Source organism: Pundamilia nyererei, unplaced genomic scaffold (assembly GCF_000239375.1).
Source record: "Pundamilia nyererei isolate P.nyererei 1_Seehausen unplaced genomic scaffold, PunNye1.0 scaffold00053, whole genome shotgun sequence".
Classification (NCBI taxonomy): Eukaryota; Metazoa; Chordata; class Actinopteri; order Cichliformes; family Cichlidae; genus Pundamilia; species Pundamilia nyererei.
The window spans coordinates 1338069-1350986 of NW_005187454.1; the positions used below are offsets into that span (position 1 = coordinate 1338069).

The 12918-nt window shown below is 40.5% G+C and overlaps 1 protein-coding gene across 1 annotated transcript in view; it reads right to left on the reverse strand.

The window, feature by feature from the left end:
- Positions 1-2141: 2141 nt before the first annotated feature.
- The window catches only part of nelfb (negative elongation factor complex member B), a 17932-nt gene continuing 7155 nt past the window's right edge, over positions 2142-12918 (reverse strand). The window contains exons 5-13 of the mRNA XM_005733596.1: positions 12519-12704; positions 12298-12410; positions 12109-12211; positions 11215-11310; positions 8710-8852; positions 7193-7299; positions 5596-5737; positions 4632-4740; positions 2142-2554 (exon numbers count right to left, since the gene is read on the reverse strand). Of these exons, the coding sequence (XP_005733653.1) occupies positions 2396-2554; positions 4632-4740; positions 5596-5737; positions 7193-7299; positions 8710-8852; positions 11215-11310; positions 12109-12211; positions 12298-12410; positions 12519-12704 (1158 nt within the window). The 3' untranslated portion in view covers positions 2142-2395. The remainder of the gene's footprint in view (positions 2555-4631; positions 4741-5595; positions 5738-7192; positions 7300-8709; positions 8853-11214; positions 11311-12108; positions 12212-12297; positions 12411-12518; positions 12705-12918) is intronic.

Below are 12918 nucleotides of genomic sequence, written 5' to 3' on the forward strand. Positions count from 1 at the left end.
TTCTTATTGTTGATTCATGAACACCTTCAATGCGACCCTTTCCAGAATGATAGAAGTCAGTTATTTTGTTTCAGATTTGTTTCTTTAGATCATGATGTGATTGCAATTGAAATCTTTTAGCCTACTTCACTTTGTCAGACAGAGAATGTTATGTGATTTATTGGCTGGTGAAACTCAGCTTTACAAACAGTGTGCTTAATTACAGTTAACAAGGAAGGCAATTACTTTTTCACACCAGGTAGGTTTGGACAGCTTTTATAATTTAAAACCTGCATTTTGTCTGCATTTTACTTGTGTTGTCTTTATCTGATATTAAAATGTTCTCAATGATGATGAGGAGGAGGAAATATACAGGAAACTAAGAAAAATCGAAGGGAGTCTGTTTACTGTCCACATGGGTCACACTTATTGCTTATCTGGGGAGCTGAGCTGAGAGATCAGAGTCACAGTATCTGTAAATACACATTATACTACAAGTGTTTCCAGGATTGTTTTTAAGGGCTTGTACATCACAAACATGAGACATGAGGGCACAGGAAATAAGAATATTTGTTTAAATACACTGAGGACAGTTTTGAGGCATGAAGAAGGTTCGGCCCTGTGCTCTCATACCACTGTATGTCATTAAAATAAGCTGCACAAGAGTTTAAACATTGTTTAGTATTGAATAACCATTTTGCAAAGAGAAAACATTTAAGCATCAAAATACACTTTAGGAGTGAAAGTACTCATTATTGATGGAGATTATTTTAATTATTTGTATGCTGCTTGGTACTTTTATCTACAAGTACAAAATGCAACATTTGCAAACAGCATGAAATAGCCAAATAAAGTATACTGCAAGTGCAGAGTACATTCAAATATCAAAGTATATGTACGAAGTTACATTGCTACCCATGCTGTCAGTGGCACTTGGCACTGTGAGATTACAGTACTGCAGTGCAGGGGCACTGGGAGAGACCGATCAATGCATTACAGTCAAAGCACAAAACAAATACCCTACAAAAGTAAATGAAGTGTTGATTTTTTTAAATACGCTGCAGTAGGATTACAATGCCTACTAAAGTATTTGGATGATCTTAAAATACGATTGAGTCAGAAATAACATTACTTCTAAAGAAACAGCAAAAACTGTTTTACAAAATAAGTTCAGATTGATGAGGGAAAAAAAGTACTTGTACTCTTATTTTCTTTAGAATAAAGTTACTTTTTAAAATATGGTTTGGCACCATTTTGCTCACAGCACTAATTAGGACCTCAAGCAGTTTATGTAACAGCTGTGTTGAAACCTCTGGGTACAACACAAAAAAGCACAAAAGCTTAGTAAGGCTTCATTAAACTTGCAAGTAATGAGGCAAAACATTTGCCATTAATATTACCTTTGCTGAGTCAACATATCCATATGTCAAAACGTGACAATCGGAGCGCAATGAGTATTTCGACATTACATTACTTTTACATCTTTTGCGTGAAAAGTCATCTCATTTACGTTTTAACTATGTTAATGAGATTTACTGAAGCCTAGGCAACAATTCCCAAACTTCAGATGTTGTTCTTGTTGCGTGTACAACTGAAAAGAAATACTTCATCAAAACTGCCATTTGGATTTTAAAAAATCCTTTTTTTCAGCTGGTCTGTGTGCAGAGGGATACCTGAGAGCGAGAACATCACTGTGTATGCATGTGTGTGTGGTGAGGATAATTTATCATATTTGAGTAAAAAAGACCCACAGATGAAGAAAACAAGACTCGTGCAATAATGTCAGAGGCATCACTGATCATTTTTGTTTCACTGTGTGTGTGTGTGTCCCACTCACTCATGCAGCTTCCAGTGGTCTCGGAGCAGATCCGTACTTGTAATTCTCACTGTAATCCCTGTTTTTCTGCTTTGTTTTCTCAAAGTGCAATAAACGCGCAGGGACATCTAACTGACATGTTCATGCTTGTGTGAGAGCTTACCAGAGTCAAACAAGTCTTCAGCATGTCGAACTCTATGTTTGGCTATTGGTAAGTTAACCAATGGGGTTTACACACATCAGTCTCTTATTTCCTGTTGCAGTCGAGTGTGTCTCATCGAGTGATTGTGTTACTATCCAGGTGGTGCATTTTGCCTGGCTCATAGTAAATCAAACTATATTTGCAAACAGTTCTTTATTTACAGGGTTCTTGCACTACTGACACACTTCATAAACACACACAGCCCAGATACACATGAAAGTATTGTATATCTGAACAATAATGCAAAAAAAAAACAGGAGTACACTGTCAGAGCTGGAAGACACGTCTACAGGAATGAAACCTTCTGAAAAAGAAAAAAAATGCTACAACTGTAAAATTTCCAGCTTTTCACGAATCAGCTGCAGCCTGCATGTAAAGTCTATCAGCGATTAAGATCTTCAGAGAGGTGTGGTTGGTGTGGAGGCCGTAGTGGGAACGGTCACTGGGTGCAGCCCCAAGTCCAGGGATGGAGTTTCATCTGTTGGAGGCGGGCTCTTTTTCTGCGCCTCCATTTTCTCGGTCAGCTGGGTGTAGAGCTCCTTCAGTGGCTCACTGCACTGTGAACACACAGCACACGTGTCAGCACATACAGTATACTGACATTCAACTCGCGTTCACACGTGTGTGTGTGCGTGTAAGACTACAATGAGTTACAGTGCATCATCCTGTCCACACTCTATGCCCTTAATTTCATCCTGAATATGACAGCAAATCTGTCAGCCTCTCTGATCCCCTGCTCGTACTGCTGCATCTCAGTCTGCAGCTCTGCTCCTCAGGCCTGACATCTGATTAGACTGCTCTGCTCCAGACGTCAATCTTTATGTACTCAGATTAGTTCCCCAGACTCTGAACCTTCTTCTCAGTTTATCTGGCTGCTCTGCACAGACAGCACCGACTCGCCCAGTTCACCTCTGCCTGTAATCTGCTCGGTCAGGGCTCAATATCCCATCCATGATCCTTTCAGCCTGGAATGATTATTTATCTTCTATCCAAGCACAGGCTGCTAGATGCTACATTAAAGACAACAGATGCCAATGTGGTGGATAACTGCTAAGAGTTAAACATCTAATGTCAGTTTGTGTGCCGGCCAGGTTAACATTTATAACCTGTCAACCTAATAACTGTTCAACACTACAGTGCTGTTGAAAATGAAACTTTTTTCTACCTCTGAAATCCCTCCAAGTGTTGTTGAGGGTTATGAATGTTAATTAATTCTGCTCTTAGTGAGTAGAGGAGCTGTGTGTCTGTGCGCAGCGGCACAGTGCGAAGTGCAAATTTCAAAAACAGAAAGACTATTACGAGAAATGACAGCGAGGGGGAGGAAGTGCACGCCACTGTGGTCGAGGAAGTTCTACAATGTTCTAAATGCTTAATCACTGGTCAGCTACCAGCAATTATTGATAAGTCACATTTTTGGATTAGATATAACTGTCATCTAAATATTCAAGTTCATCCTTACACACAGGTATTCGGGCCAGTTAAGATGCATATTTTGAAGGCGGAGTAAAAAATGAACGATGTGATCAACCATCATTGAACAGAGGGAGTGGCTCCAACACCAGCTGCCTGCCACCTGCAATGTAGCAAATGTACTCTTGAGAGTCCATCCCAGGCCCTTCACTTAAAGTCACCTTTTGTCAGGTGACTTTAAGTGTTCGCATGACAGGGTGGGGTAATGTCTCACAATAGTTCTTCCCGAAACCTCTGGTGATAATGACCAGTGTTGTGCAAGTTACTTTGAAAGGGTAATTAATTATAGTTACTAATTACTTATTCAAAAAAGTACCTGAGTTAGTGACGGAGTTAAAATTAATTACTAGGAAAAGTAACTATTGCATTACTTTAGAAAAATATTTAACCCTCTGGGGTCCAGAGGCTGTTTTTGACCACTTTTGATGTTTCCTCCACATTTCACCTTTAAAAACTGTTTGTTTGCCTTGTTTGGTGTCATCCTCACACAACCTCACGTGTCTGAATTTACAGGTATGTTTTCATTTTGATATACTGTATTAACACAACTGATCTGAAATCAGACAAAAAACATAAACTCTGAGTAGAAAAAAGTTTGATTTTTTACTGTAACAACCACAAACATGTTTAATGATCATATTTCAGAACTTTAAATGCAAATAAAATTGCAAATTTTAAAATCCTACGCACAAGTTTTGCAAACAACAAAGTTATTTGCAAACTTTTACCCTTTTTTAAATAAACATTTCAACCTATTTACCGAACAATCAGCTGTTCTGCATTAAATAAGACGCCACACAAATTATTTGTGCCACTCCAAAAAAATAATTTCTGTCCACTTTAAGAGAACATCACAGCCTGATACCTGCAGGTCTGACATAAGGTCATAAGCAGAGAGGTCTCGCTGCGCTGTCCTTAGATATTAAACGTGACGAAACTATTCTGCGTATATCTTGTTTATCGTGACTCTGGTTTTACGTGGACTATCAGCACAATTTAAAAACTGGTATATATCACCTTGTTGCTTTGTCATCGTGAAGTGGTCATGTGATTGTTTTGCCACGACTACTTTATTCTTCCAAACAGCAGCACTCATGCGATCGTTTTGTGCCAAAAAGTGGTTCAACACGAGTGTTTAAATGGAGCTCTCCACCTGAAACCTACCTGTTTTGGAGGGTCCAGCGTTTTCATTAAAGTTTCCATACATGATGGTAACACTTTGTGGTGTAGATGCAGTAACATCCTCAGGGTGTGTCTGTGGACATTTTCTTTACTGTAACGAATTCAGACAGTCGAGACAAACGACAGACATGTTTACTGTACACGATCACACCAAAGGTGTTTTTATCCTCATCTTTTAGAAAGAAGCTATTCTATCTCACAGTTAATAAAAAATGCAAAAGACACAAAGAAGTAAATAGATAAATACTTTGACGTCTTGGTTAAAACAACAACAAATCATGTGATGAGAGAGGGTGTTTGCTCTTTGGGCAAAGACGTGTCAATCATGAGTCTTTAGCCAATGACAATCCTCTATTCTCTAACACTGAATGACCAACTGGAGAGCTGTTCACTGTGCTGTGACCTACGTAAAAGGGACTGTAGGGGGTGAGACCAATGCAGCACAGTTTATGCCACACTTGAAGGTGACTTGTGTGATTGCCTTGTTAGCTTCCTGTATTATGCTAACAGGAACTCACGTTTACATGCAGCATTATGTTCCACAGTCAAATGATGTCCTGATACACACAGAATAAACGATCTTTCCATGTTTTCATGCTTAAGGACATGGACTGGCAGTTTTGGGATGGCCCCTTTCAGCACCTGCTTACATCTTTAAAATCACTTTTAAACTTCTGTAAAACGTGTTTATAAGATGCTACAGAAATTAAATCTTTATTGTTATTACTGTCACCCATTAACCTTCCTAACTGCTCAGCAAATTTAGGCTGGTGGCGTTGAAAGGGGACGGTCAGCAGTTGGGGATCTGAAACTACTGAACCACTAAGCTTTCTGCTATTGTCAGAAGCTGGGTGGTAATAAGAGCTTTGTGTATTTTTAGTCAACTTTGGTGGTGTGGGATGAGAATGGTGATGTAGTCTTATACTGTAACACTGAGTCAACCTACCTGGAGAAAGATGTAAGGAGGAATCCATCAAAGACAACTGAACAAAACTCTTCTGATCCAAACTCATCAGAGAGAAGTGTGAGGTGTCCAGTCAGCAGGTGAAGGAAGATATCACCAAAAGCCATATCATTGTAGGTCTCCACTACGGGGGGACAAAAAAGGAAACACTTGTAAGACTCAAACTGTTCCTATAAAGTGGGATGGTCTGTCATTAACACACTGAATGTGAAGTTTCTGAATATATGTTCCTGGTGACTAATTTCTTAGTTGACTAAACTAGAAAAGCCTAAACATCGAAAGTGTCCTTACTCTACTGAAGAAACATTTCTGTTCAGCGAAATTAACATAGGGGTGAAACACGTGATTTCAGTTCACTGGCAATAAGTCCAGCAGCAGAAAAACTCTTTGACAACAGCAGATGTAGTGGGAACATAGACAGCGACTTGCAAGTTGATGTAGTCATGGGAAACGACTAATACATGGCTGACTTTGGGGTTTTATAATTGAAAATGATTCATTTCTTCCTCGTGTGTTTTAATTATGTTAGGAGGGTATTGTTCAGCAAACTCATGGTAAAAGTTCAACACAGACCAGTGGTGGCACTTTTGAGGGAGCACAGGGACCACGCCCTTAATTGTCATCTGACAGCTCTAAGGTAGGGACACACAGCATGTGCGTCCATCAGCTTTGTGACTGTCCTGTTTAGATCAGAACCGGCAGTTTTCATCAAGTTTCATCATCAAAACAAGAAAATGCTTCCTACTCCAACATGATGTTGTTTGCCACTGCCTTATTGCTTCTGTTGTCTGGATACGTAACGACCTCGTCTTCCAGTCCCAACTTGCTAACAGCACCTCGCAGATATGCTGCCAAGTTTTCCTCTAATCCACAAATTAAAAGCATTGCTAATTTCCTTCAGTAGTAAAAGGACAGATTTTTGACACACGACTCATTTGTCGTGGAATTTGAACAGCCTGCTGTTGCATGCTTAGCTTCATTTCCTCTGTCAGTTTTGGTTGTGCTACAGTCTGCCAGGCACCGTGTATTCAGGCTCATTATATTTAATGAACTTTTGAAAGCCTCTGCATTCAACAACACTGAGTGAAATCTTCTGCTGTGATGAGCTACGGACTGTAGCATATTCAGGTAAACAATGTCATACAGGTGTGGCTAACGTTAGCAAAAGCTTTCTTTACATGAAAATGAACGTCCCCATGCCTGTGCTAAATATGTGTATTGCTCATGTTGAGTGTTGACAGCCAGTTTATTCTGACAAAGCCTAGATACAACTCTGTTTTCATTTTCTGGAGCAAACCACGTTAGGAGGGGTGCAGCTCCATCTGGGGGCAGAGGGCTACATAACAACTATGTCCTGGCACTGGACAGCAATCAAAATATTAACGATCATATTACATGACTGGTGCGCCTGTTGCAGACTGCTGAAAATATTGTAGAGTAGTCGACTAATCGCGCACATCTTTGTTAATATTGTGATTTATTAACAAAACCAAAAAACAAGCAATGTAACTGAGAGATCAGGTATAAGACTCAGTCACGTGAAAAAAAGGCAGTGATACTGCATAATTCAGACACTCACCAAGTGCAGGCAGCAACCGTTGTAAGGCATTCTTGTTCCTCAGTTTGGCGATGTGGAGGACATAGTAGAGACCCATTTCACAGGCCACTCTGTTCTCCTGCAGGTATCTGAGGGGGTAGGGAAACAATAACCTGCTACAACTCTGTGTGTGGTCCTGGAGACAACCACTGTCACCATTTGTTCAGCTTAGTGAACCGACTTAATGAATTGCCTCCACAAATGGATCCACCCACTAATTCACTACATCCCATTTCAAATTCCACCCAGGACACAATCAGAATCAGAAAGACGTTATTTATCCCCAAGGGGCAATTAACATACAACAGAGCAGCATAACGTTGAAGATAAGGACAATAAGAGTGAGATAATAAATACACAGAATATACAGTTTTAAAATCAAAGTGACTAAAAGTGAATAAAGTGTCGGTAGTATATTATTCTATGTGTGTCATCGATAGTCTGGATGCCCATGCATCATTAGGGCAAAGTGAACAGGCCAGCTACTGGTAGACAGAGCAGACCAGAATGACCAACCCGTGTACTTGTGTAGGAAAGCCTATGATTCAACCCAGGAATGCCTACAACTGCAAAGATTAACAAAACCCCAAGAGCCTTCAACAGTAATTCAGCGGGCATATGGAAAATGAGACTAAAGGCCAACTTCAAGCCAAAGCCTCCATCAAGTGCGGGATTTGCCAAAGAGATGCTCTGTCCCCACTGCTGTGCTGCATAGCTCCTCACTCAGGTCCTTAAATATGACAGGCTACAGACAGGCCACCTCCTCTACAGATGGTTGACTCCAACGTTATGCCTCAAATAAGTAAGACATCAATTCACTGATCCACAACACTTAGATAGACGGAGCTGTAGGGACTGCTCTGATAGAAGGCAACGCTGCAGACACTGAGGATCGTTAGAAATACCTTGAAATCTGACAGGCAAATTTTAACCACAAAGAGGCCACTGGGAAAGATGCAACTACCAAACAGCTGCAGAGGAAGCACGAGATCTGTGGAACCAACACGTATGCCCTGCCAACCATCGGATGCTACTGATGCCTGGCCTGCTGGGATAATAAACTGACCCAAGGAGAAGTTGCTAGAAGCATAGAAGTCATTGTCATAAAGACAAACATGCCCAAGGTTTCAAGTAATGAAGTCAATGCAACTGATCTCTTACACCTCATACTGTACGTGGTCACATACATCATGTTACATCAACATCTCTATAGTTTATCATTTAAAACTACTGTCTCTGACAAGAAAAATAAAGGAGTAGTACTAAAGACTTGTGGTTTATGATTTCTCACTCGTGTTTGGTGATTTTTTTTTGTACAAACATGTGAAGAATTGACATTTTATAGTTAAATTTAGAAGTGACCTACATTAGAGTCAGATGTGAGGGTTACTGTGGTAACAGTGCTTCTTACCGGAAGCTATGAGATGAAAGTACTGATGACAACCTGCGTTTGATGCAATATAACATCTGCCTCCCCTCTTTTGCTGCTGTGTTTTTACCTGTTGAAGGATTCAGGCAGGGTGGTGGGGTATGACAGCGAGCTCTTTTCTTCACTTGGGAGCTTCTGTTCCACAGTAAAGGTGTGATCATCCACAACCACTGACATCATTGCAGGCAAAAAGCGAGTAACCACTTCCAAATCCTGAGGGTGACATAAAAATACCAACAATGTCACGGTGACTTCTGCTGGACTGCTTTCCTGATACTTGCAGTGACATCTTTCAAAGTAATGTTTGAAATTATTACAATGGAGATTTATCATTTGCTGATTTGGATTACTGTAACCGGACCATATAAAAGACTTCAACAATGCGCATCATCACTTTTTAAAAGCAAAACGAGGAAGGAACGAGGCACGTGCAGAGGTAAAGAGGAGGTGGAGAAGCAGCTTTCCCTGTTGCTGTTACAGTACAAACAGGGTGCAGAAAATGCCAAATATAAACTCAGGTTGCATTAGAGTGCTCTTGGTGCTTCTAAAATGTTTTTATTACAGGGGTAGGGCTCCCATCTCTGATGAATTGAGACACCTAAGTCAGCCAAAGTGGCTGCATTGGTCACTCTGACAAGAACAGCAGACCCAAGCTGATCCCAGAAATATTCAATGGGGTTGAACCTGCATGCAGGCCACTTCATTCTCTCCACTCCCAAATAGTGGATGTAGTCTTTGAGATTGCCTCCAGTGATGACAAGCTAAATTTCCAGTGACAGAGATGCTGCCCCGTGCCATCACAAGTGCCATAGGCAGAATCTGGACTCACTGCTGAACATAATGTTCCTCCACAAGTTCCCAGCATATATTACCATCACCAGTACAAATGGACCTGACAGTGAAAGGCAGTGAATGGCGATTGGATGTGTGCAGTCTGTTCTGGATAGTCTGGGTAGAGGGCTAATCTCAGCATATCTGTAGAAGACTGTCTATGGTTCCTAAGTGCTGAGAGGGTAAGGATACAGTCGTTGCGTTGTCTCCTCGGACACCCACTTTGCAGCCTATTTCTGACATCTCACGTTACACTGGAGCTGGGCCTTCAATTTGGAGATGGTACTAGGGTTCACTTCAAATAATGCTGCAAATTGGTTTTGGGGAACACCAGCTTGAAGTTGCCATATGGCACAGGGCATAACCAGATTGGCATGCAGGGTCCATGCTCACAGGTACAAACCAGGCATCTGACTATCAGCACCTGGGGTACCAGAAGCTCAAGACAAGAGTCAATAGAAGAATTAGCTGTATGGCACTGGTAGAGAAGATTTGCCACATTTTAGGTGCAACCCACAGTCAACTTTGCTGCTCAACCTATTAATGGATTGCCCTTACAAATGTGGCACAATGTAATGGGACATAAATAGGCTTTCCAACAGCATAAGATTTAGGGCGAAGAAGCACTCTTACAAGAAAGAAATAACTGACTAAACACGAATGATCTTACTTTTTGTGGTTAGTGTATTTAGTTCTGTGTCAAGAAATCAAGGTTTATTGAGATATTCAAGTTAATGAGCTGTGTAGCTCTGCCTATAACACAATGCAAGGACGGCATGAGGGAAGGAATTATTGAGTCACTAGGGCCATGACCTTCTAAAATATTGGAATTGAAAATATGAGTTACAGGTGTAGTGACCACATCAGCACTGCGATGGAGACATGCGTCTAAACTGTCTTCGCCCCTACACTTCTATGGGATTGAGGCAGCTAGTTTATTGTAGACTAAAAGAGAATTTGTTGTCATAGCTTTCAGTACTTGTTGAGAAAACAAGTATTGAAATATATATTACATACGACTATTATTGTAAGATTATCAGTATTTTAAAAACCATTTCTTATTATCTGTCGACAGTTGACATTAAATACCATGAATTGGATAAATTACTCAATTTAATACATTTTCATAATGCAATCAAAGGTTAGACAGCAAATTATTTGATAATTCTAATGATCATTTCTGAGTACTGCTGGCCAAATAAGTGCTTCTCATCCACTGTAAAAGCCAATGCGCAGAACCATGAGTTTATTTTAGATCAGTCCGTTTGGCCTGTCTTAAGCATCTATTAATTCCCTCCAATCTGTCCAAAAATGTTCTCAAAGGTTCTGCACTGGCTTCCTGTAACATTGAGATTTCTGTTTCACATCTTGGTTCATGTTCTGTGTTGTTTTACAAGTTCATACATGTTCATTTTGTCCTTAGACAAGCTGGTTATTGAAACCTCTGTAAAGCCCACTGTGACTGGCTTCTTGCCTTTCAAAGGCCTATATAGTATGAATACATTTTACTTTTTTTTTTTTTATTAACCGAAAGAAATTCAAATCAAATAGAAATCAAACTAAAGGAATTTGCTTCAGTTTGATTTATAGCTGGTTTAAAGAAAAATACAGATTTTTCCAGAGACACTACAATACTGTGAGTAACAATATTTACGTACACAGCAGGTCCCCTGTTTTCTAATCAGTGAAAGCAAAAACTTGATGCACGGATTCAGATAAACCTGTGTTGTCGGCATTTACGCACCAAACGAGGCTCTTTGAAGACCTGACTGTCAATCATGTCCCAGGCTCCTTGACCCAGTGAGAGCATCCTCAGCAGCAGCATCAGGTCAGGACTATCCTGTGAGCAAAAACATACGACATGAGACTGTTATCAAAAATGCTGCCCCATCACAGTATATGTATGTGGGTACAGACAACTAGTAATTGGCATTAGACAACATTTAAAATTAGAAATGCACAGCATTGAAATATTATGTTTAACCTATATTAGTGCATGAATTTTGTTTCTTATTTCGACTAGTTTAAAACAAGCCCACATTCAACATAACATTAGCTCACTAACTGAAACTGATTTTAAAAACATAACATGTACTGGGGCAGTATGGTGTTGTCGTGGTTAGCACAGTTGCCTCACAGTAAGAAGGTCCAGTGTTCAAATCCTGCTTTGGCCTTTATGAGTTTGCATGTTCTCTCCTGGTATTCCAGCTTCCTGCCCCCAAGGATAACTGGTGAATCCAAAGGTGAGTGTGAATGGGTGTCTGTTTCTGTCAGTGGCTGCATGAATTAAATGCACCGCTCTGACTGCTTGCTTAAAATCAACCATTTTTACACTGTTGTATTTTCTTCTTTTACTGAAGTAACCTCACAACCTCAAACATAATATGACACTGCAGAATAACTGCAGGGAATTATTGTGTTTTGGGTTTATTTCAACTTTCTGTGTTGCACAACTAAAACTTGCACTTAGAGTGGCACTGCTTCATCGTCTAAACTTCTAAATGTGCCTCCCTTCCTTTTCTTTGCCACATTGCGTGTTTTTGCTGCATCACCACAAAGTTGTCAGTCAGTATAATACCACAAATTGTCAGCACAATTGTGTATCACATCTTCTGTTTCTCATGCACAGTATACTCACTCGTGGTAAAGCATCCTGACTCAGCAGCTCTTGCAGGTTCCTCATGATACTCAAGACTAGGGTGTTGCAGGCAAACGGGTCACACAGGATCATAGACAGGTCCCTGCAATGCACAATGATCAAAACATTATTTTGTGCATCTACCAATGATCAGCAACTATTTTCATAAACCAGCTCCTCGTCTGTTACCCAAGGACTTGCTCTTGTCCTTTCTTCACTCCATCCAGGAAACCCTGTAACTCTCTGGCTCGCTTACCATCCACAAACTTCTCACGGATACAGGCATCTAAACACCAAGTGAACTGTCAAAGTGCACAAAACAAACGAGAAGAACCCATTCAACACACAAAGTAAAATACACTGGAGATGTGATTAGGGACTTTATTTACCACCAGTATCTGTGCCCTCACCTTATGGCAGGGATCCACCGAGCAGATCTCACTGATGTCCAGGTCATGAAGAGACATGAGCAGTTCTGCTCTCAGGGTGCAGTAGTGGACATTCCGGGTTCGCAGAAAGAGAGTTCGTAAGAACTGCAGCACCATGTCATACAGTTTCACATTCTTCCCGATCATCTGAGTCAGCTTTAGAACCACCTACAGTACATAGACAACAGGAATAGTCAGCAAAGGTAATTCCAAAACAGGAGCTGTATATAATTTACATGCTCCTGAGAACCCCAGACCTTTGACTAAGAATGCCACGTTATTTTTACTCGCCCCTAAATACAGCACTTTCATCAACGATTTAGACCTGCTGTTTCGAACATTAATGAAGGGAATTCCGGCTCTTTTTAGAGGACCGGCTCTT